The following is a 23756-nucleotide window of genomic DNA, read 5'->3' as shown; positions in this document are numbered from 1 at the left end:
GCAGAATTTGCATTCACATGCACATAGGCAATCAGCTGTGTTCCGATTTTGCACAGTATATCCTGACCTGCCCCCAGGGATTTGACGAGGGATTTCATCTTAGGGGAGCGGGGGTTAGGATTCCGTAAGGCTCGTTATGTCTCTTGCAGATGGCTACTGTAGTGTATCTCCGTAGAAAATAAATTAATATCAGGAAATTTTAGGAGTTCTGTAAGATTGTTGTTGTTTCTCTCTCTCTCTCTCTCTCTCTGATTGAGGGGGGTTAAGGTTGTGCGGGGAAGGTGTTAGGGGAAACTCTCTGCTGCTCCCTCTGCCTAATGCACAGTGTTGCACACTGTACAAGGAGGTTAGATTTCAGACAAAACAAAAGCACAAAGCATCGGGGACGACATATCTCTGAGCACTTCTTGGGGCTTTCTGAAGTATCACACATTTGAACAACAAGGAATTTAGAACACAATTCAAAACTTCATTTATTATATATGGCTTCGTTGTCTTTGGTTTTGTTGTCAAGTGTGTCTTTCGGTCTCTCTTTTTGCTTAAATCATACATCATAAAATTAAATTATTACTCAATGACAATGTCAGAAACAATGTCGAAAAGCACTAGAATCATGTATTTGGAGAATCAAATAGACAAACTTGCTGCCTATCGCGGTGCCATAACCTGTGTATGTCTTTACAACTTTTAACTGTATAATATGCCATGAAAGTATGAGTTCTTATAATAACTTGTCAACATTTCAAGTCCGCCAACAAAGCATTTTCTTGATAAATGTCACTTGGAGGCACAAATTAGGTATTTTTAGTATGTACCAACTTTTATCTGCACCGCGGTTGGGTAATTGAATACTTTACGGAGAAGTACCAAAAAAGAAGTACCAAAAGTACTAGAGCTCAGAAGTATACTGAAAATAATACTTAGTACTTCAAGTAGTACTGCCCTTCGCTAACTGGAACTCAAATATAATTTGCGTGTAAATCCTATTCAAGAAACAGTTACTTTTCGGGATACATACGTGGTTCCCACTTTTTCTACACTGCGAATATTTTCGCCTTTGTTGTAATACAAGAGTAACCGTTACACTAGCTCTGTCAGCGATCTTCGTGAATAAGACTCTACCCCAGAAGCTTCATCATGACGTTGGTAGACAGACTGAAACCGAAACAAATCGGAAGGGGAGGGCTGGGTTCCACGAATGGGCACTTGTTCGCTGCCTCCTACCGAAAGAAAAGTAGGACCGAAGGTCGCCTCCCTTTCAGGGACCATCGTAATCCCCTCAAGACCGTGGCTTTTGGTCGCGACCTTGCTCGCCCCTAGCTTCGATCGTAGTCCAACTCTACCAAATTGGTGGCACTGTCGAACACGATTGCGTCATCTGTTTACAAACAGGGGGAGGTCTATTAGATATATGTACCCAAAGAAGAGGACAACGGCAATTTCTGCGGCAGACAAGTTCTGATAGACAACTTTCGAATTGCGACGCATTTTTTGCTTTCCTAATGAAAACTAACGTGATGAATAGACCTATCCCTGCTTACAAACAAATGACGTCAGATGGTACAAAAGCGCCGCCAACTTGGTAGAGTGGAAACTACTATAGCAAAAAATCGATCAGTCACAAGGAAGCCACGTTTAAATGTGGTTTCTCATATTGTAAGTTTTTTTTTTTTTTTTTTTTGCAATTCTTTACATATCAGTTCTGCCTTGTTCTGCTCCATCGTACTGGTAGCTTTATCGGCCCTATCTTTTCTGTAGCCCTTTCTAAAGATGGCTCTTCCATGTTCTGCAGCCTGAAGGGCACGAGTTTCTCTCGGACTGCACGTGGTCTCTCTATACAAAACAAACGCGAAGTAAGTCGTAATAACAAACCACACTCCGCACATGATATGACATTGACTTTCAGACGATGCAACTCTTGGGGTGAAGCCTTCTTTTCTTTTGTGTGGTGGACTGGGAACGCGAATGAAGACACGAAAGCGACTAAAAACGTGACCACATTTGTGTGTACCACTAATACAAAGAAGCCCCTCGTGACCTTCGCGAAGGAATATGGCTTTGTGAAACGACGGTGTTCTCCGCCCGCGCTGTTTCGGTTTCGCTACGTCTGACAACGTCATGATTACGTCACGGCGACGTTGCTTCGGTGGAGATCTATATTTACCCAATACAGCTTCGTCTGCGGTTTCTTCGGCGACCGACAATCACTGCAAAACAGATTAGAAACGAAACTATTTTGTTTTCGACGCAAATGAAACTTTTGCTGTGAACTCCCTTGCATAAATATATAATAAATTTACATTGTAATTGTGTCCGCAGAACTGCACACAAAGCACGTACGTTTCGATTTTGGTTTCGGTTGGAGCGTTACTTCGGTTCACTCAGGGCAGATGGCGTCAGTGTCGCCTCCTCCGACCGTTTTCCGACTGCTTTCAGAGGCCTGACGGATTGGGCAGAGTTGTTGAGTCGTGTGTGTGATAAAGGCAGCGTGAAGATGAAATCCAAGTAGCGTACTTGTGTTTAGTGCCTGGATTCTACTACTTTTGGATACCGATGTGACATTTCACCGTGGAAGCGTTTTGTGCATGTGAAACCAACGCCCATCTTGGTGAATTTCTGCGAGATATCGAGGAGCTACACTTCAGCTGGGGAGGGTTTTTTACCCCCTGAGCAGCGTTCATCATGGCGCTCACACAGCCCAGTGTCAATTGTAGCTTGGACGACATCGACCTTAACAGTTTAAAGGTTTGAAAACGTGCACCTCGATGCACTTCTACCCTTTACGATTCCTGCACCGATTGCTCACGGGCAGGCGGAAAATACTGCTATTACAATGTGTATCCGATGTCGTGGGTGCGCCTGTCTGGGGGGTGTTCGGAAACCGACTTCACTGCTCGCCGATTCTCCATAATAAAAGCACAGATGAGCGACGTCGGAGTGCCGTTTCTTTCTCGCTATAATGTCACGGTGGTTCTTTCTTCGTGTGATGCCTTCTGTCGCCGATAAACGCTGGAACGACCCTTGTTTCTAGGCCTAACTAGCCAGCGATATGGCAGTTCGACAACCGGTATTAACAGATTCGAAGATATAGCAATGTCCCGTCCAGATAGTGAGGCGATTGATGTTCCAGCCCACCTTTGTCGGACACTAACACCGTCTGAGCTGCAGTCAACCTTTGTTGTCTCGGTGTAGTAAACAGCGCATACAAAAGTGACAGCCGATTAACCCGTGTCTCGTGTATGTGTTGTTGCTTGTTGGGAGTGCTTGGGCATTTTTGCAAGCAGACTAGTGAAGTTGTTAAGGGGACCTTGTTCTTGTGGCAAAACACAATTCCCGGTACTATGCGAGCTTGCCCCGGCCAGGAAGTACCCGTGTGCTTCGTTTCCTGGCTGTGTTAGCTCTTATCACGTTACTCTTGTTCATATTTCCTCAGGTGGGGCGGGTGTTCTTTTTTTTTTTTTTTTTACGCGTTGTCAACATATCAGAGTTCACTGTAGATTCCTGGCTCCCTTCGTTGTTATGTAACCCGATATCCTCATACGGGGTGCGTCAGAGAACGTGCAACGAAGTTATCTAACAGAAAACGAGGCCGATTTTTTTTGTCTTTCCCTTCACTCTCTGTGAACTGCAGTCGGACAGATTTTGTGTGTTATGACAAACATCGATTCGGTTTTAGAATGTGACGTGAGCATCCCAAAAGCATTCTTGGCTCTCGTGAGCTATTTTGAGAGAGCGCATCATGTGCTGAAATTGTGTTGTAAGGCTGGTATTGTTTCTGAAGGGATTTTGACACATTCTACCTTTTTTTTTTATCTAGGATCCAGCTGGAATATTTGAGCTCATTGAAGTCGTCGGCAATGGCACATACGGACAGGTGTACAAGGTATGTTTCTCTCGATACAGGGTTGCATTTGATTTACGTTCCATGAACAACTTGCAAGCCTTTTGCACATCTATTTGTGTTGGTGAGTGTTGTACACTGACGTAGCTTACAAATACTTCTTGACTGTACAAGTTCAGAAGTGTTGACCTCCAAATGTTGTTCGAGATGGTTCTGCAGCGTATGAGCGGCTGCTGATGACATCCGCATTGAGTGATGCGGTTTGGGGAGTTCCTAGGGGCGCTTGTTTCACACATACACCGGACGGTGACCTCTGACTGAGTTCTGCCACTATATGACGTGTGTGCAGCTTTCTTTCTCGGTAGCGTTACAGACCAGTGCTGGTGCAGCTCTCGCTTCCTGCCAGCTGTCCCCCACTTTTTTTTTCTTTTTTTTTTCTTTATCTCTTTTCTCCCACGTAGACCGTACATGGCAGGAGTTGGCCTTGAGTATAAGTTATGACATGCATTTGCTGGGGGTAGAACACGGGTCTAGTTGATATTGCATAAAATCAATTTTTCTTTCGTGAAGTGTATGTGTAACATGCTTTGTATTATGCCCTGAGCATTCTTGGTAAAGGTTACTTTAAAATGTAGCCGGGTTACAGTTTATAAACAAAAAAGTGACTATGCTAACTCTATAAGCTATATAGTATGAGTAACTTATTTGCTTTCAGAGTTTGGTGAAAGCATGACCACTCTTAACCTAAACCAAAACAAACAAACAAACAAGTCCAACAAGTGTTATTTCAAATTCTGTGCTACTACAAAGCGAACGTGTATGTGTCATGCCTGTTGCACAAAGTTTGTGCCAGAAAGCTTGTCCCATTTGTCAAGCTGTCAAAAAAAAAAAAATTGCCTTTTCCTCGTGCTATCCCTCGTCATGAATGGATGAAAAATAAAATTCTGTCATCTACCTATCTGTCTGTACATGCCAGAATTTTTGTTGTCCCAGGAAAATTATTTAGGGCAAGTGCCGCGAGGACCATAAGGGCAAAAATAAGTACTGCGCTTAGACAACTTTCCTTCTACCTTTCAAATTCCTCAGCCATGGATGCCACACAGAGGCTTTCGAAAAACATTATAACCGTTGACGTGCCATGCGTTTGATTTTTAATAGTGAGTGATAGCTCCATTATTTTCAAATACCTATTTCTTCTGAACTGCGACAGCTGTATCGGTAGACCGGTATCGAATGCCGGTTGGCAGCACATGATGAGAGAAAGGTCCCAATTGCTGCAAGAAATATGCAGCTCTAAAAGTAAGTACTGTACAGACCGAAATATGGGTTGAGTTTTTTATTTTTTATTTTTAGCTGAGCTTGAAAAACTGCCCTCTTCTTATACAGCCTGTCAATGGGGGAAGACTGGCTTGCTCAGTCCTGATTTTTTTTTTTTTTACTATCATATCAGGCAAGGGTGGTTTTTCACACCCATATATATATATTTTTTGGGGGGTGGGGGGAGACCTGAACCTATGTTCCGGTTCATCCAGTAGTTTGAGGAGAAACTAGGGAGAGGCTAGTTTCGAGGCAAGCATTAAGGTTAGCGTGGCGTTGACCAGTTCTTAAACCATCCTCGGTAACAACTACGGTTCTTACACTGTGGTTGTTAGTCAGCTGTTGTTCCGGCTTTCTCTGTTATGTGTTGCTCTTTGTTTCCAAATTCACTTTGTAACACAGATATGGGGGCTTTCCACATATTTCTGCCTAATTTCTGATGTGGGAGTGAGACCTTCCAAACGCCTACAACAATCGAAGGAAGATATGGGTAGACTGTGAATTTCTCCTCGTGTATTATGGCGAATTAACAGATCTGTAAAGTGCCGCAAATTATGCATTCAACACAAATAAGGTAGCCGTTAAAGGGGCACAGAAAGCACTTCAGTCACGACCGTTTTGTCAAACCAAGCCGTTAACCTGACTGCAAAAATGCACCATGTAAAGTGATTCATTCAACAGATGCACACTTTATAGGGTAAGACCCTGTACTCAAAACTATGATTACTTGGCTCTGGTTTACTTTTTGCACCCTTAAGGGTTGCAGTTGCATAGCTGATGTAATTAGGTTTAATTCAGCATTTGCAAAACCTTATCAGAGTTTGCAACTTCCTTACCTTATGATAAAATTACTGATGTTCTATATTATTACAAACTTTGATGCATTAATAAATAAATTTGGTTACTCACAAACGTCTCTGGGGAGGATGTTACACAGAAGTGGGTTTAGAGACATAAAGACAGAAAAGGGGCAAAATAGGCACATACCCTACAAAACTCTGGAAATGTATGCAAGCGGGAAAATGCCAAAAAAAAAGCTATGCGATTGATAGCAAGGAGTCATTAAACAGTAATGTTTGATGGGAACAGTTATGGTTGCGATGTTGGAGGCAAAGTTGCTATACCTGATTTTTTTTTTTTTTAAGAATGGATTTTAGAGGGAAGCTCATCCATCTTCTATCCAACTTCACCGGCAGTGTTAGCTTTGGGCCCGTAGAAATTAGTTGTCAGAAGTAATTGAATTATAATTACAACTACATTCTCATGAGAGTAATTAAATTAGTTGCAATTTCAAAATCATAATTTTAGCTTGATTACCATTGCGGTTACTCTGAAAAGTGATTGAGTTATGCCAAGTTACATTTGTTTCAATGCACGATTTTGATGTATCACTTTATTCTTATCTTCTGAGGAATGCAGTAGAAATATGTAAATATTCATTGAAAGGACAAATGAAATTGCCAGTGCAGTAGGATGTCTTGAAATCTATGCTTAGCAGAAACATTAAATGCCTGAACTGAGGCTGCAAACGCGTCACAGAAAGTTGGTAAACGCCGTAAAAGTGCCAGAATAAAATCGTGAAAATTTACTTTTTTTAACTTCTGCAAAAAATTTAAAATGAACTCTAATCCAAAATTGAATGCAAATAATTCCAAGAGTAGCTCAAGTGCATTATATATATAATTTTTTTTTCTTTGCAACAGTAATTAAGTTTACAAAATGTTGCAAGTAATTCTAGAAGTGATTAAAAGGAATGCATTGAATTACAGTAGTAGGGTTACGTGTTATTAATTACCTACAGTTGGGCGAAGATGGCAAAGCAGAAGACTAACAAATGTGCATTTTTTATAAGATCGTGTACTGCACCATCCCGTATCACAAAACTTTCATGAAACACACAATTTTCGGTGAAACCATAGTTTCTGAGCTGTTCGCGGAACAAAGCTTAATGGTGTGTTGACCACTTTGTGCATCGCCACTTGGAAATTCCGAGGCACCATTTTTGGTTCCCGCGTAGCCAGCTTCGTCGTCTGCTAATGAACCGCTTCCGAAAAGCTCGTAGGCTTCGCAGGTTTCGCGGAACTCGGCAGGGGCAATGCATTTCGAATCGTGCGAAACATCCTCTTCGCTCTTGGTATCGGTGATTCATCGCGCAATACTTGGGGGGGAAGAGGTGCAGCGATGGCTGTCGCTCTCGATTGGAGCGATCCGTCAAGATTACAACGACCGGCCAACCGGGCGAACGTCCCTGAACTGGCAATGAACTCCGGTGAGGCAGGCAGGCAGGAGCGGAGCATGCCTGTGTGTGTATGCGTGGGCTGATCGTTGTTTGGGCTTGTCTGGCGCATTGACTGGTTCGGTAGTTCCTGTTAGAGGAAGAAGGGCGCCTGTTTCTGACATAAAAGAAGGATCGCGTAATGAGGGTGACACTATAAAGTGCTGCGATGGCGAGAAGGCGTAACGGGTCTTCGCGGTTGGTCGGATGATTTCACGTTGTCGTGTTTTTTTTCTGTTGTCTCTCATTTAAGCATTAATAACCTGGGCGTACGTATTGTATGCCACGCGTACTTTTCTGGTGTTCCAAGCAGCAACGTAGCCAGAAGAGTACATGTTTTGAGATGGATGTTTACATGGAACTTTATACGGAGGAGGAGGGGTTCATCCCTGGTTTCCCTCTCCCAAATGCACTATCGAGTGTATGATTTGGGGGCGTTGAACTCCTGAGCACCCCCCCCCCCGTGTTTTTAGTATTCCTCGACGCTAACGTAGCTCTAAATATACAGCGTTTTACTGCGTGTACAGCAGTTTTCCTTTGTGTGTATGTGTATACAGTGAGCACTCGTTAATATGACCCCCGTTAATCTGACATACGCGCTTTACGACCATACTCCTGGGAAACAATGCAGTGAAACCTCTGCAAATCCACCCCCCCCCCCGTTAATATGACAATTCCGCATTATGACCAAAATTTTCGGGAACGACCATGGTCATAATAACGAGGGTTCACTGTACACGTAAAGTACGAAATGATTACAAGTATAATCCTACACAAGTAATGCTAATGAACTGATGTCTTCCTGTCTAGCGTCTAATGCCTGTCTAGAAGATACCCATTTCTTGCATACGTAATATGTTTGTTTTTTGTTTTTAACGAAAAGAGGAAGGAATTACATTAGATTTTCATGCATTAATCTGCGCTTTGTCATTTGAAATATTCACCGTTATTACATTACACCTATTCAGTGTCATAGCTGAAAGGAAGAAATAGAACTCCGGGAGCAGCAAAATAAGGACCGAAGGATGCAAATTGTACAAAGAAAGAAAGCTGAGAAAATGTGTAAACTGCGGTCTGATTATAGAAACCACGCAAGATTCATGTCCGATTATGATCAGACTGGTGGCTGCTTCTCAAAGAAATAACTTCCACTAGAGGAGTTATCGAAGCTCAAACTCCAAATCATACATTGGCGATCGAAAAGTCGTCAGCACACTTTCATGTTGCAGATTAGCGTGGAAAAAGTGCTTTGTCACATCTTCGTTTCGGTTCGGTTGTCCTCACGGTCTTCCAGTGTGTTTGGATCAAAGAGTTCCTTCCGGACTCTTTGAAATTCATTCGTATAGTCTACAAATTCCATTCGTGAAGGAAGAGAAATGACTTCGGACGCCTTTCTTGAGCGAGGTCATTCGCACTCAAACGGGAAAGAGGAACTGTGTAATCCGAGTTGTTCGCGCGTGCGTCATCTTCTGTTATGGCTGTGTCTCGCTTTCCATTGTCTAAGAAGACTCCCCCTCAGTGTGCACGCGACCCACGATACATCACGAGCTTGTTTTGCCTTTTTTGTGTGTATGTTTTCTCCCGGTTACGAGCGACACCGTGTATTCAAACGAACGGCTTTCTCTAGAAAACTCCAGCGGAAGTTTCGAAAAACGTCGTGCTACATACATTTCAGCTGCCGCGTCCACAACATATTCTGTAGCAGACGACAGGGAAGGCTACAGACTGTCGTCTGCAAACGGTCGCAGACTGTGTTGTCGGTGTCGTCTGAAAGTTTCAGTGCCTGAAACTACCCCTTGAGAAGTCTTTTTTTTTTTTTTTTGCTTGAATATTCTGTGACGGTGTTGCCCGTAGGTATACACGGGAACAGTGGAGGCATAATGTTCGTCTGCTACTCAGAAACTTTGACATCGAATCGCCATTTCGTAAAGCGATATACCTAACCGAAACCAAAAGCTAAATAAACATTGTCTCGTGCTTTGTTTTGGTTCTTAGAGTCACTGTGAAAATATTTCAATTAAATTCGGAAGCAATTATTTTTTAGAACAGAATTTTACAGCCAGAGCAACTGATTGTCAATGCAGCTTCCGGTTTCTGTTCTGCCAAATAATCAAGCCACCGATTCAAAACTTTCTCAATGCCTCATATCTGAAAAGAGTTCTCTTTCTCCTTTATCTCGGTCCCACACCCAACCAGGTAACCCATGCTTGCTTCACCGTGAAACCGAAGGAAGGTTTCTTCGCCACATAACAAACTGAACGCCAACCATTGCACAGAATACTGCCGTTATCGCACCTGATTTGTGGGAAACACGGGCGTACGCTTTTTTGTGACAATCAACTTGTGACTGCATGAGTGTCACAAAAATGCGTTCGCTTGTCGTTTTCAACGAATCAGGGTAGAGAACGATATCGTTCGGGATGATGGTTGGCTACATAGAACTCTCATAACAACTAGAAACCAAGCCAGCGAAGGGGGCATCTCAACATGGGAGCCGCCATGATCGATACGGTAGGCCTAGCGTGTTACGAACGGTGTCTCATACGAGTTCCGTGCGCCGTTTTTTCATGTCGCAGCACAAGGTGTAAACTATACGACACTAGTTCCCTACTGAATAAGACACAATTCAAGCGCACACGTGAGAGCAGACAAAACAAACACACTTCGCACACGGCATGGCACACGGAGCCCAGCTAAAGTACACTTTAGCCCAGCGGAAGCAAGCACGACTTTCGTTGGATTGGATACCATGGCGCCGAACGCGCCTGGTCTTTACACGTGAAAGGCCAAAGGTGGTGGCCCAATCCGGCCGAATCTAAAATCGCGATCATTTCGCCTCCCGGGCTTGGACATCGGGAGAGGGTCTCGCCTCCGATCAACTTATTTGCTCTCCCCCATCGCTCTCTCTCTCCCAGCTTTTCTTCTAGCCTCTCTCCTTATGATTTCTATGGTTGGCTAGGAGCGTATTATGTAGTGAAGTTCTGTGTTTAGGCTGCCGTTTTTGACGTGAGGAAGAAGCACGAACGGCATATTCGCAACTTATACTGTGTATTCACACGAATGATATTCCCTAGAATATTCCAGTAGAAGAAAGATGCGTAAAACGTCATAGCTTTCTGCTGCTGCTACGTGAGCGCGAGCGTTCAACGTCATGTCTTTTCGTGCGCCTCTAACCAGGGGGAAATATCCTGCGGCTCAGTCACAAGATGTTTAGTAGCAGGCGACAGTTGGTGTCGTCTGCTACGTCGCCGCGTGAATGCTCAATATGAGACCCTGCGGAAATTCCTCCTTGTGAACAGTTTTTTTTACTTTTTATTCCGCTAGAGTATTCCGTGGGATGTCGCTCCTGCGTATACACGAACAGTCTGTAATACAACTCTAATCTTAGATATCGTCATCGCTTTTGACGCACTATGGCGAACCGTCGTCGTCGTCATCACCATCTCCATCACTCCAGATCGTCCCGTTAATAATACCCTACCACGTCGCTTTTAGATACACGATTGTGTTCGAAGTAGGTAATTGGGTTCCACTTTAGAAAAGATCATGAGCCATGGGGTACGCTGGGCCTAAAAAAAAACTTCCCATTGTCTTCTATACGGCCTCGGGCAACCTTTGCTCCTACGGAGACGACTCAGATTGAGTGAAAGCCACGGTGAATATGCTCAGTATGTTGTGTGGACGTACCACGTGCTTCGAGTGTGTAGCTTTATTTAGAGTCGCGCTGGCACCGTTAAGCGGGCTGCTTGTTGGATAGCCTCGTGCCCAGTTGGCAACGCTGCGTCGTGGTGATTGGTGTGTCACGGTCGCGTGAAGTCGGGGGAGGGCGTGAACTTGATGAAGGCCGCGTTCCTGCGAAAGTGCGTGTAATTAAGTTGCGTCTAATTTCTTTTTGCCCGCTATTTATCGTGTTTGAGGGGAGGGAACTTGGCATCTTGATGTTGATGCGTCAGTTTGTGTGTTTTGGCCTTTTTTTTTTTTTTTTGAAAATTTACAAGCCGTGTGGTCGATTGTTGGTAGCTCCAAGGTTACGCTGAAGACTCGAAGGTGGTTGGTTCGAATGTTAGACTTGGAACTTTGGAGGCTGTCAGTATTTAAATGCATCCCATTAATTCTTCTTTTAAAAAATCCTGATTTGCCGTACTTTAAGATATAAAACATCAGACTGTACGCTTCAAATCATTTTTATCAGATCAAATCAGCCGAAACCACACACGTGTGAGGACCTAGATGTGCGCAAAGGATAACTCGGCGTACCACCTGCGGACACGGCAGCTGTGTTGCTCTCACCGAATTTTTTTTAAACAAATGTAAAAAAAAAAAAAAAAGAAATTAACCCTGTATATATGAACCAGAACTTCATGGTCGGAGAGCTTGTCTGCACAGAACCGGTTCCTCTGACGTTGAATGTTAAGTGCCATCTGTGAAGGGTTCTACGCGGGCATCTATGAGAGGCTACGAAGTATAGAAGGTTTAAATAACACACCTATCTGTGTGTTCACATATACGTACATGCGTTTTGCACATGTGAGCGTTCGCGCACTTTATGCGTGTTTCATACCTCGGTGTGCTTTTTTAGCGCTTTTATTGAGATGAATATTTACCACCAGGCCCAATGAGGCGTTTTATGGCACGCTCATGTGTGTTTAACACTCTTTATCCCCGAGCCATTTACACGTTGTGTCTCCCTCTCGTTACACTTGGACGCACTGCCACACATCCATCTACACTCGCTTATGCGCCATAAAACCTCAACTCATCATCGTCAACACGCGTCACTTTTGACATTTATTTTTTATTTTTTTTGTTCATCCATACGTATTACTTTTACTTCCTGGCTGCCGACTTGCTTGCCGTGTTCCAGCGTCGACTGGTTTACCTTCGAAGGGCTAGTCAACGGTGACGTGCCGATGACGCAGCGCTAAGGCCTGTCCGATAGAAGCGCAGAGAGATCGGAATTTTCGAATATCGATAGGTATCGATATCTGAAACGGATTGTCGATAAACGTCGATACTTTTTCGATATATTTTATGATCATTTATGGATATGCAGTAATATCCGGCAAAATGTCGATCGATATTCTCAAAGCATCGATAACAATCGATTGGGAAGTATACTAGCAACTTACAAGGACGAACACAAAACTGAAGGTCTCTCATTGCCTAGTGGCATAATGAGATTAAAGAATGGAAGGGCCAGTCCCACTGGTGGTGCCTTTTTCATCACCTGCCATTCTTTAACCGATTGGGAAAAATACCTATAATATATCGGTACGAATATCGATACCAGTTTATCTCTACAGTCTGCCCTATAGGTCAATGCTGTCATTACTGCTGTCCGCTGTCATACCGAAAATTCTTGACTCACTCGGGATTTTTTCTTTTTTCTTTCTCCTTTTTTTTTGCGTGGACTTTGTCTTTCCTATCTTTTGTGTGCCTTCCACTTATTTATGCAACGTTTTCGCGTTGCGCTTTCGTTGTGGGGTAAACTAATCAAATTAACGCGTTTTGATTACAGTCAAACTCCTTTACAACGAAACTCAGGGGACAGCAAAAAAAATTCGCAGTAAAGGTATTTTCGTTAAAAAGGATGTCCATTATTGGACCTATAGGGCTCCAGCGGGACCGCAAAAAAAAAATTGCTGTAGTGGTATTTTCGTTAAAAAGGTGTTCGCTACAAAGGAGTTTGACTGTACTAATTATCCAAATCAATAGCATAATAGTAAATTAAGTTATCTACAAGCTGATTAACAAACGATGCCTAAGTGAGTAGTTTAGTCTATAGCTAGTTGGTTAACTAATTTAATTAGTAAAATAAAATTACTTTAAATTAAGAGTCACCATAGTGTACTGTACGGTCAAAATCTCGCGGACTTCTCAAACAGATAAACACACGCGTGCGTTGCTTTCTCTCTCTCTCTCTCTCTCTCTCTCTCTCTTCAAAATGTGACTCGGGAGATAACCGGAAGAGAGAAAAACCGGAGGAAGAAAGACGCGTGAGGTTTTCCGTATCTCCTTCTCATGACTACTACTTCCTGCGTTCTATCAGAAAAGGGGGAAAGTCGTGTGTACCCAATTAGAGACTGTTAACATTACATCATTGTCTACGAGGAAAACGCTTTGGAACGTTCGCAGAGTACCCATACACTTTTAAAACAGAACTTCACCGCATAGCACGTTGTGCTCCAACCACTGCCACGAATGATGGGGGTATCGCTTCTGATTTGAAGAGTGAGAGGGGCGTACGCCTTTTTGTAGCAATTATCATGTATCAAAATTGCTACAAAAAGGCGTACCCCCTTCGCTCTTCGAATCAGAAGCGATAACCCTGTTGTTCGTGGCGACGGTTGGCGGACAACGTGCTATGCGGTGAAGTTCTGTTCTGAGAGTGTAGGGTAACTTTCCCCTCGCTCTCAAAACAGAACTTCACTACATAGCACGCCCCTAGCCAACCATCATAATCACGCGAATGGCATCGTTGTCTTCCCTGATTTGTTGAAGATGAGTGGCGTACCCCCCCCCCCCTTTTCTCTCTCTCTCTCTCTCTCTCTCTTTAAATCAGGAGCCATGACTGTGCCCTTCAGTGCATTGGTTTGCTGAGGTCGTGTTATACGACGTAAAGCTCTTTTTTTTTTCGTTCTTTCTTTTTTATGGTGTACAAGAAGCGGTTTTCATTAGCAGACTTCGGAGTTAAGAGGAAAGGGGCTGTGTGATCGTATCTCAGAAAGGTCTAGATCTTCCGATATGTTTCTTCTTTCGATTTTCTCCAGTCACTCGACCTCGAAAAGTCGTTGATTGGGTTTTTTTCTGATATTCCTGCATCACGTTGAGGAACCCGAAACCGTTTGTATCCGTGCACGTGGGAAAGTATATAGCTCTCTCCGATTCGTCAAAAAGTGTGCACGGGGCAGTGTATAGGTGTGCATGCGATTTGCGCGACAGGTGCTGCCCTCGTGCAAAGTACGCTCGAGTCCAGCGGAATAGAATAGTGTCCTCAGGTCGTTTCGCCACAGACGTGTGCAACACTTTTCGTTGTCGTATTAATTGACTAGCGTTGCAAACATGGGTCATCTTAACAAGACAGTGCACGGACCTCGGAGGAGGTGCAGCGTTTTCGTGAACTGGTGCTGCACTCCCACGGCACTTTTCCCAATCTAATGGTGCTGCAAAGGCTGCACCTCCGTTGAATCGAATGCGGCAACTTGCGCCGTTTGCACTAATCCACAAGGTGCAGCCCAACCGAAGGCAACTACTAGTATTCGATGAGAACATTTTGTCTTTATTATTATTATTTTTTTTTTTTTTTTGCTGGCTATTGTGCAATCTTTAGACGGTGCTTCTAGAGGGGGAGGGAAGATTCTTCACGGTCATCATGCCCCAGGCGGAAGTCGGCCTCGGGGACGCCTCTGCTTAGACGTGCAAGGACTAAACTGCGGTATATGCTTAGCGAGACAATACAGATGTAAATATTTCAAATGTAAGGTGTCCCGCCGCCTGGAATACTGCCACTAGCCCTCTGTGTGAGTTTTCCCGGATTTTCTCTAGGACACTGTCAAGGGTCACTGAAGTTAAATGTATACTGTAAAGCTGTGGAGCTGCAATCTCAGAAAATTTATCTATTCGGTAGCCTCAGCCCTGTCCACATCTGTACGCCGCTCATGGTCAAAGTTGCTGCGCGGCGCTAACTCGAAATAAAAAAAAAGTCTCCGCCAACAGCGCATTGCTCGTCGAGTGCGGCGGTACAACTATGCTACATAGCATGCGCATAACGCTGTGTCTAGAACAAAAGAAGTCGGCTACGTAGCCGTCAGGAGCAACAAGCCAGTCTTTGTCACATGCATGACTTGTTGTGCTGCTGCTTTAGGATATACGTTTAAACTGTTTTAGGATCAATGTTCTGCACCACCAGCCTTTCGTTATTTGTCTTCGCTTTGTGTTGCTTCGCTTCGTTTTTTTTATTTTATTTTAGTCTTTCCATGTGTAAGATAAATTCGCGCAGTAATATAAACTGCATTCCTTTGTTCGCTTTTCCTGGAGATGGGGCATACCTCACATCGTTGTCCGCTGTCAAGAAGGCGTTTTACCTTATTCTTCCTGCATTTTCCTCTTTGTTCTTTCGCTGGCATCATTAGCGGGAGCCATAAATTGCCGGTCATATTTGTATACTTGCTTATTTGCTCGCGTAATGAGTGTAAGATGGGCGCGGAAAGGCTTGTGTATACATGAGGGCGGGAGGAAATGTTGACGTTATTAATTGCTCCTCCGGCACCTTGGCAGCCGGGAGTGCATGCGGTGCACACCTTGTTTTCTTCTTATTTTTTTATTTTATCTTTTTTTTTTTTGTGCCGAAAAGTGGCACACACAAGAAGCAGAACGCAATCGCTAAAAACAGATTCGCCATCCCTTTTAGCGTATAGATAGCCTGCCCACAAGAAATATGTGCCACTAGCCGTCAGAACTTCTATCACGGCAGTTTGTCTCTGGGCCACGATCTGCTAGATTATCCATGTATCCACACGAACGACATTTCCCGGAATATTACAGCGGAAGATGCGAAAAAAAAAACGTTATAGGTTTCTGCTGTCACGTGTTCGCGAGCGCCCAACGTCGTGTCTTCATGTACACTGCTAACCGTGGGGAATATCCCGCGACACAGCCACAACGTATTCCGTAGCAGACGACAGGGAGAGACGCTGACGGCGTCGTCTGCTAAGCGTGCAGTCGGCAGTACGGCGCTCCCGATATTTCGCACCGTGTGAATGCTCAAAATAACACGGGACGTAACTTTGGCTGTGTGGGCAGTGTTTTCGCTTTTTCTTCCACTGGAATCTTCCGCGGGGATGTCGCTCGTGTGAATACGCGGTATAGCGACCATATCATTTGCACCCATTCCCAGCCCCGCATTTCGAGGCTAACGGTGGCGCTACTCATCGGCTCAGTTATTGCTTCCTCAATTTCAACAATACTTTGTACTTCAGCTTACCTTAGTATTTTTGTACAAGCGGTGGATGTCCCATGGAAGATACTTGCTTCTAAAGTTGATTGTCATCATCATTCTACGCGTTTTCATAGGAGAGCTGTTGCTGTCGTCTGCCACGGTAGTCGTATGGCCGCTTTTGCGCGTTCAAAATCGAAGTTTCCGTTCTCCAGTCATAATGCAGATCTCGCGGGCCTATGTGCAGCGCTTTAGCCGGGTGTTTGGTGAAAAATAGCGATGCTGCTTGAATTCCATTCCTGAAGGGGTGTTTGTAGTTCCATGCCTCTGGGAGATCATCCTGCTCCTCAACTCCGCACTGCTGCCTTTCGCGCACACCTTTCGTAGCGAGTATGTGATACATGATGAGCGGAAAACTAATCAATGGACGAACTAACGAATGCGAAATTCGATGGTTTCATTGTAGCCCTATGTGTTTGTGTCGTACGTGCCCAGATGAGTATATCAGCTGCGCGTTTTACCACACATCATCAAAGACTCTCTTGGGTCGATATCCTTTTCTTCTCTCTCTCTCTCTCTTTTTTTTTTTTTTTGTTTCTATCCTTGTGGCCCGACCGCACCAAGTCCCTTCAGTTCTTTCGTTCTTCGACCACGGAGGTCTACGGCTTTACGCAAATCCGTTGCAACGAAACTTCCCACGTTTCGTTATAATACCTCGATCAGAACATTTCCCCTGTTCCCACAAATAGAATTAAGCCTTAAAGTATTTCCATTTCCTTGCGGGATGGAAAATGTCATTATGTTGACACGAACATAAAAGGAACGAGATTCAGACGTTCCTTCGTTCATGATCGGTAGAGAGAGAGATAAAAAAAAGCAAATGATGCTTTCTTTCTTTCTTTCTCTCTCCTTCTCAAGAAGGGCGATAATACGGGACGTGCTCTTATTGGTCTGCTCAAACGATGTGTCCAATCATCGTGGGAGATCGTTTGAAGAGACCAATCGGAGGACTCTCTGCATTGTTGAGGAGGAGACCAAGAGCGTTCAAATTCTTACACTTCAGTGCCCCTTTGACCATGGAAAGATTGTGTATGGCGTTCACGGAAGCTCTCACGGGTTTCAGCGTAGCCGATATGTTTTCTCTAAGAAAGGGATTTTTGTTCGTTTGTTCGTGTATTGTTCGGAGCTTTACGAGATTAGTTTTACGCATACTGATACAAGCGATATTATGCAATCATTAAAAACACACACATATATATATATATAAATGGGAACACTGTTTCCATAGAAATGCCACACTCATCCTGTCTGCACGAGAATGCCAAATGTCCACTCCCCATCTTAGTCACCAACTGTGACGTTTTGCTGCCTCCGCGCAATGATTTTTTTCTTTCTTTCTTTTCTTTTTTTTTTTTTCTTTTTTCGCTGCGCCGAGAGAATTGGCAAAAATAACAGGCACTCACATGGAGAGCGAATGCCCTTTGGAGGATCTTTTAATCGTGCGATCTGTCCTCTGTCACCCCCTTGGCTTGGCAGCAGCCCCGGCTACTCTCCCACCAGTGCGTCATCTTTCTGGAAACATTTACATTCCTTCCGGCTGATCCCTTGTGTAATCCATGTATCCTTTGCCCAGGGAAATTCCTTACGTACGCAAAGGCAATAGCGTACGATATACTAAATCTCACTGGTATAGTTGTTCTGCGCAATGCGCGAAGTTCATCGTACGCTATCGCCTTTGCGTACGTATGGGATAACGTTGATGGTTCTGCGCACGCCCATAACAGAAAGAGAGCTTCACGCAGTGCGCAGAACCACCAACGCTATCTGTTATGTACGCTATCGCCTTTGCGTACGATGTACTAAAACTCTCTATTACCAAACCGAAACCGAAATACAAAGCGCACAGTGGTTCGCCCAGAGGAACATACTGAGACGTCACCCAGCATTGTCGTCTGCTACGAAGCGTGCATTCTTCCATGCCGGATGACGTCAGCAGTGCTGCTTTCAGCGCCCTCTTGCATCACAGAGGCGAAGCGCTCGCTTCGTAATAATTCGTTCGAATAAAATCTGCGCACTTTTGGAGCACGATATTTCGTATGTATCTTCCTGACAGCCCAAAGGTTACTGCTATGCCACAACCTTTGTGGTGATTTTGTTGCGGAGTCCCACTTTAAGAACACGTTAGTTATTTTAACCAGCATAGATTTACCGCGACATTTCGAACACGTGCTGAAAGCAAGAGGACAAAGGCAAAAATACATAACAGGTGACGCCAGTGCCGAAAGCTGTAGTAGAAATTAGGAGAAAGTAGCACAAATTGAAGATCTCCCTCTCTACAAGTTAAACGTTCGATGGGTTCGGCTGAAAACTCGAAGAAAGAAGGCGACGAGGCAGTCAGTTCGAGAACAAGAATGCAACTAACTTTATTTACAGAGAAACCGGGAAAAAGCGGGAAAGCGTTAGAGGAGAAAAGACATTGCTCTGGGTCGGCTCAGGTTACAGCCGAGGACGACCGTCGTCGTAGCTCACAGTGGGGTTCCTTGAAAGGGAGCGTCCACTCAACATGCATGGCCTTTTGGCCATCTGCACTTGTTTTCTCAACAAAGCTATCTTCGCCGCCTGCGGGGATGATCAAAGCGATACATAGATATCACAGTCATTAGTTGGCGTTAGGCAGCGATAATTTTTGGCACAGTCGCGCATCTATTTTAGGCTTAGCGACTTTTTTTTTTCTTTTTTTAAGTGAACTTCACTAATTCAGATCGACAAAGTGTGTTGACACACTGCTGCCACCGAACATAAACGAACTGCGTACAATCTCTAAAAGGTGACGAAGAAAGTAACCCCGAGATAGAGGAAACCTACAGACATGCTACAACAAATTTCTTTTCCGTAACAGATGTGTTGCGTACTGTCTCAGATAGTCCTGCTATCCCTCCTCCTTTCGGGAGCTGTCTTCTTCATTGGGAAGGTTCCTCGTGGCAACGACCGAGATATTCGGCCAAGTTTACCGGCCTGGCAAAATGCCTAGCATGTGTGCGACCGCGTGTTCGTCGTTCTCTCTCTATACGAGTGTCTGCATGGAGCCGCAGAGCGCACAATCAAGGTGCGCGGGGTCGTGTCCTTCCGCTGGTCGGGACTTGTCTAATAAACGGATCGTTACTTAATTGTTTTGTTGCTTTTACCTATTGGAAACACCCATCTCGTGGCCGCCAAGCAGTTTTTGTTAGTCACTGGCAGACCTGGCTTAAAAGTAATTAAATAACGGTTACCCCGAAACGTAGTTGAGATACACCGACTAACATTTATTTCCGACGATACATAATTTTGACGAATAAAATTTATTATTGTTTCCTGTACAAACGTGGAAATGTTTATTAATTTTTTTACTTATTAGCTGGCGCACAAAAAACGTGCCTGTGCTGAGACTGAAAAAGCATCGTGGAAATGTGGTGAATGTTTTAAAGATGCCGCGCACGACGCTGAAAAGGGACTTTTTCAGATGAGTAATTACAAAAGTAAGCCCAAACGTATTACAAATTACTTTCGAAAAGAAACTAAGCTACAGTAGCAATGACATAACTAATCTCGCAAGCAATTAATTGCTGAGAATGTAATTAATTGCAGTACTTTGGTCAGTCGCTATTGATTACTTTTACAGGCCAGGTCACTGGAACCCACCCGAGCGAGTTCTACGGCTTGTTCATGCTTCAACATCGACAAATGTGTCATTGCGCGCGAGTGCGTTGTCTTATCGACGTCGCATTCACTTTCAAGCCAAAAAAGAAACAATGCGAATATTGTCCTAACGCCACAGTCTGTGAAGTTATGTACCCCTTTTGTTTCTCCCGTCGCGTCATTGTTGTCAAAGCTATTGTGACCCCCCGGGCGGCTGGGTGCATGTATAATAATCGGCGGATGACACAGTAATGCCGGCCGTTTTGTTAAGCCTTTTTCCTGTCCCCTCCACCACCCATGAGGACGAGAGCATCCGTCGATGACGTACGATGGGTGCAGCAAAGAGAATGAAAGGCCGATAATCGGCTTGCGTAAGAATTGCTAAGCCAGCGAAAGGAATGATAATAATGGACGGTGTCCTGCGTATGCGATGGGCTTGCATACTGCAAGAAAATGATGATGACGTCATGTTTCGAAAGGGTCCGCAGTATTTCGAGCGCTTGACGAGAGGTTGAAACAATGATCAAGAGGCAACGCAGGCTGAGTGAAGGGGCGTTTATTTTTTCTTTCTTCCTTTCCTTCTTTGTTTTCTTTCTTTCTTTCTTTGTTTTCTTTCTTTCTTTCTTTGTTTTCTTTTTGAGCGGTGCATCTGTTGTCTGGTGATTGGCACGGTTTTGCCGTTCCGTAAGAATCATTCAACGCAAGTGAACGCAGAGGGCCGTTTCTTTTGGGGGCTTACTAAATGGGATTGGCTGGCGCCGATGTCCCACGGTGACGTCAGCTGCATGAAGACATGTTACAGACGTATTTCTTATGTGGAGATGCTACGGAGCGATGACACTAACCAGGTATTGAGGCTAATCGCCCCAAAAAATAGGGAGAAAGAAGTAGGCTCTCCTATCTGTTTTTGTAGAGACTTTTTCAACAAAGGTTCTTGCTATCCGTGAGCGTCAGACCGTCCCATGTGTCTAATGTATCACTAAATCCCCTTGCAGGGCCGCCACACAAGGACGGGTCAGCTCGCAGCCATCAAGATCATGGACGTCACAGAAGTAAGTGGAGGGCACACAGAAGTCGTCCCGATTTCTCGGTTGAAAGAAAACGTGTAGTTTTAGAATGTCGCCGTGCTCCCTACAAGATGCGCAAAGAAGGCTTTACAGTTTCTTGGGCTGCCGGAACTTTCCGACGGTCAAGCTTGGCACAGACTCTCGGTTTCTGCTTGTATAAACCTGGAGGAAACCTCGTTATCTGATTAAACGAGCATAATGAGATTACTAACTTCGGAGCTATATACATGTACTCCTATGGCCAATACTGCCCGAAAATGGTCATGTGATAGAAGAAGACAAACTTTTCTGTCCTTGTCGTCGTCGTGACCGGTAATAGCAGACGACAGTTGCGGTTTGCATGGTCGCATCAGACAAGCTACGCTCTGAAGCCACGATGGGAAGCGCGGGGCTATGCTGCATTACACAGTACGCGTATAGGAAGCAGGAGGAAAAGCTTTCACGACTCCGAAAAAGAAGTTAGACTCTGGACAAGTAAAACGGATAATGGAACGTCCCTAGGTGCATAAAGAGGATATACGCCAGGAAGGAAATCCCTACTCTAACGGGAGCGCGCTGCTGTTCGAGGTCGCTCGGATCGAAAACTGGCGTTCTTTTCTTTTCTTTTCTCTATGTTGTCCCGTGTTTTGTAATCGCAATTTGTCTCTGCAGTACGGCAGAGCTCGGCGGCACTTGGCTAGTATTGCGTTCGAGGCCTAAAAAATTAAATGAACAAATATCAACCGACGAAGATATTAAAAAAAAAAGAGGGAGGAGGAGCAGTCGTCTGTGGTAACAGAGCCGATTGGTTGGTGGCGGAGGTGCCACCGGCAAGACAGCCGTTGTTTCGATTTCCGAATTTGCAGGAAGTACGCCACGTGACCGCTTTCAACCAATCCCGGAAACGTCCCGGCCGGTATCGGCGGCGATCTGGTGGTTCTATGCACAGGGGATTTGGTAGTTTCAAATTGATGACTTGCTTTTATATAGAACTGCAAACGAGGTGAACGAATTCCAGAAATAAAAGGACGTGACCAGCTGCTTAGGAAGCGTTTCCCACCTCTGAGCCTTGTTTCGGTCCATTACCTCAGAGGCGGGTGCCGAAGCAGGCGATCGCGGAAGTCTGTTGTACCCCGATGTATGAGCGGCACACCCGGTTTATGAACTGGTGAACGCGTCGTGGAGCCATCGAGCGATCATAAAAAAAAAGAAAGAGGACGAAGAAAAAAATTGGCGTTGATGTGACTCAGGCAGGCAGCGCCGTCTCCTCGGCGAACGCGGTTTTATTTATTCTCGATTAACCTTTAACCCGAAACAGTGCCTCTTCGTTGGGGTCTCGTTTGGCAACGAAGTCTCGAAATAAACGATGCAGAAATTGTAACAGAGCGAAAAACATGTGTCTTGCGTTGCACGCGTCTGGGAAGGATGTGTAAAAATGGACCCGCATGACCGGAAGTGTCGTCTGCTAGCGAGTGAGTGTATCAAAACTCGGAGTCGTTTATCGGTTTCCTTAAAATTTTTTCTTCGAAAGACAACCGGATTGATGGAGGACCAGTTCTGGGTGGAGTAGATAGAAGGGATAGAATTGGAACGGTTTTTATGTGTGCACAAGAGGGAGGAGGAATGAATAACGGGCTAGTACTGACCCACCAGCGGAAAATGCTGAAATATTAAATCAGATGTAGCTCGATTTTCTTGATGTGGAAACAGTGGCATCATGAATCTTCTCCCACATTATGAAAGCAGTGGCTTGTGAGACATAAAAGACTGAGCGAGAGGAGTAGGACACAAAATGGCAGCCCTACCTGTTGTCAGGTGGTGTGCGACTGAAAATAGAAAATTATTGAAATCTCCAGTATTCTTGATGTTTCAAAAATTCACAGTATGAGCATTTTGTTCCCAATTGCTAGGATACTGCGAGTGAAGTCAAATTTCCTCACAGCCTGCTTGCTCAGTTTCAGTTAAGTTCAGGCAAGTTGCTCTATTGCCTTTCTTTCACCCCTTCCAGGATGAAGAAGAGGAAATCAAGCTAGAAATTAATGTTCTCAAAAAGGTGAGAATTGAGTTTGCACGTGCACTCATACATATTGGACAGGAAGCGGGACCACTTTAGAGGGCCACTCTGGACTCAAAGAAGAAGAAAAAAATATATATATTATCTCGATTTAAAAACATCATCACTTAAAGTGTCAATATGCAAAATATAATTGTGGTCGATGGGCATTACATATTTCCAACAGTTTTCGAAGGAATTGCCAAGGACTCACACAGGTTTCAGTTTTGCAACAAAGTTTGTGGCATGCATATCCTAAATCCATATCTCTCCAGTCCACGTTGCAGGGTGGCCAGCAGTTTTGATTTGCAGTTCTGAAGCCAAACATTGAGGTAGTGTCGCTCGCAAAGCAACAACAACGTCATTTGTGTCATTTTTTTTTTTTTACAATTTTATTACATCACTTTTAATTAGTTTCTTTATTATTATCATTTATTATATAAAAGTGCTGCTTTAAATCAATTATTTTGATAACTAATAATAATAATAAATTTGAAGTATACATACACAAAGTACACAGTGTTAAATTACATATCGTGTGTCACATGCAGAAGCAATTTTTTTGCAAGAATGCAGTGTGGTGAGAGGCGTGTAGAGTGGCATAAATTACG

The 23756-nt window shown here is 44.2% G+C and overlaps 1 protein-coding gene across 2 annotated transcripts in view; it reads left to right on the top strand.

Moving 5' to 3' along the window:
* The first annotated feature begins 2424 nt into the window (after positions 1–2424).
* LOC135366676 (serine/threonine-protein kinase mig-15-like) overlaps positions 2425–23756 on the top strand; it is a 52932-nt gene continuing 31600 nt past the window's right edge. For both annotated transcript variants that reach the window (XM_064599487.1, XM_064599486.1), the window contains exons 1-4: positions 2425–2745; positions 3818–3883; positions 21042–21098; positions 23101–23145. In XM_064599487.1, the coding sequence (XP_064455557.1) occupies positions 2683–2745; positions 3818–3883; positions 21042–21098; positions 23101–23145 (231 nt within the window). In that variant the 5' untranslated portion in view covers positions 2425–2682. The remainder of the gene's footprint in view (positions 2746–3817; positions 3884–21041; positions 21099–23100; positions 23146–23756) is intronic.

This window comes from Ornithodoros turicata, chromosome 8 (assembly GCF_037126465.1).
Source record: "Ornithodoros turicata isolate Travis chromosome 8, ASM3712646v1, whole genome shotgun sequence".
In the NCBI taxonomy this organism is placed as follows: Eukaryota; Metazoa; Arthropoda; class Arachnida; order Ixodida; family Argasidae; genus Ornithodoros; species Ornithodoros turicata.
The sequence above is the reverse complement of the archived record's forward strand: the minus strand, read 5'-3'. Positions and strand labels throughout refer to the sequence as shown.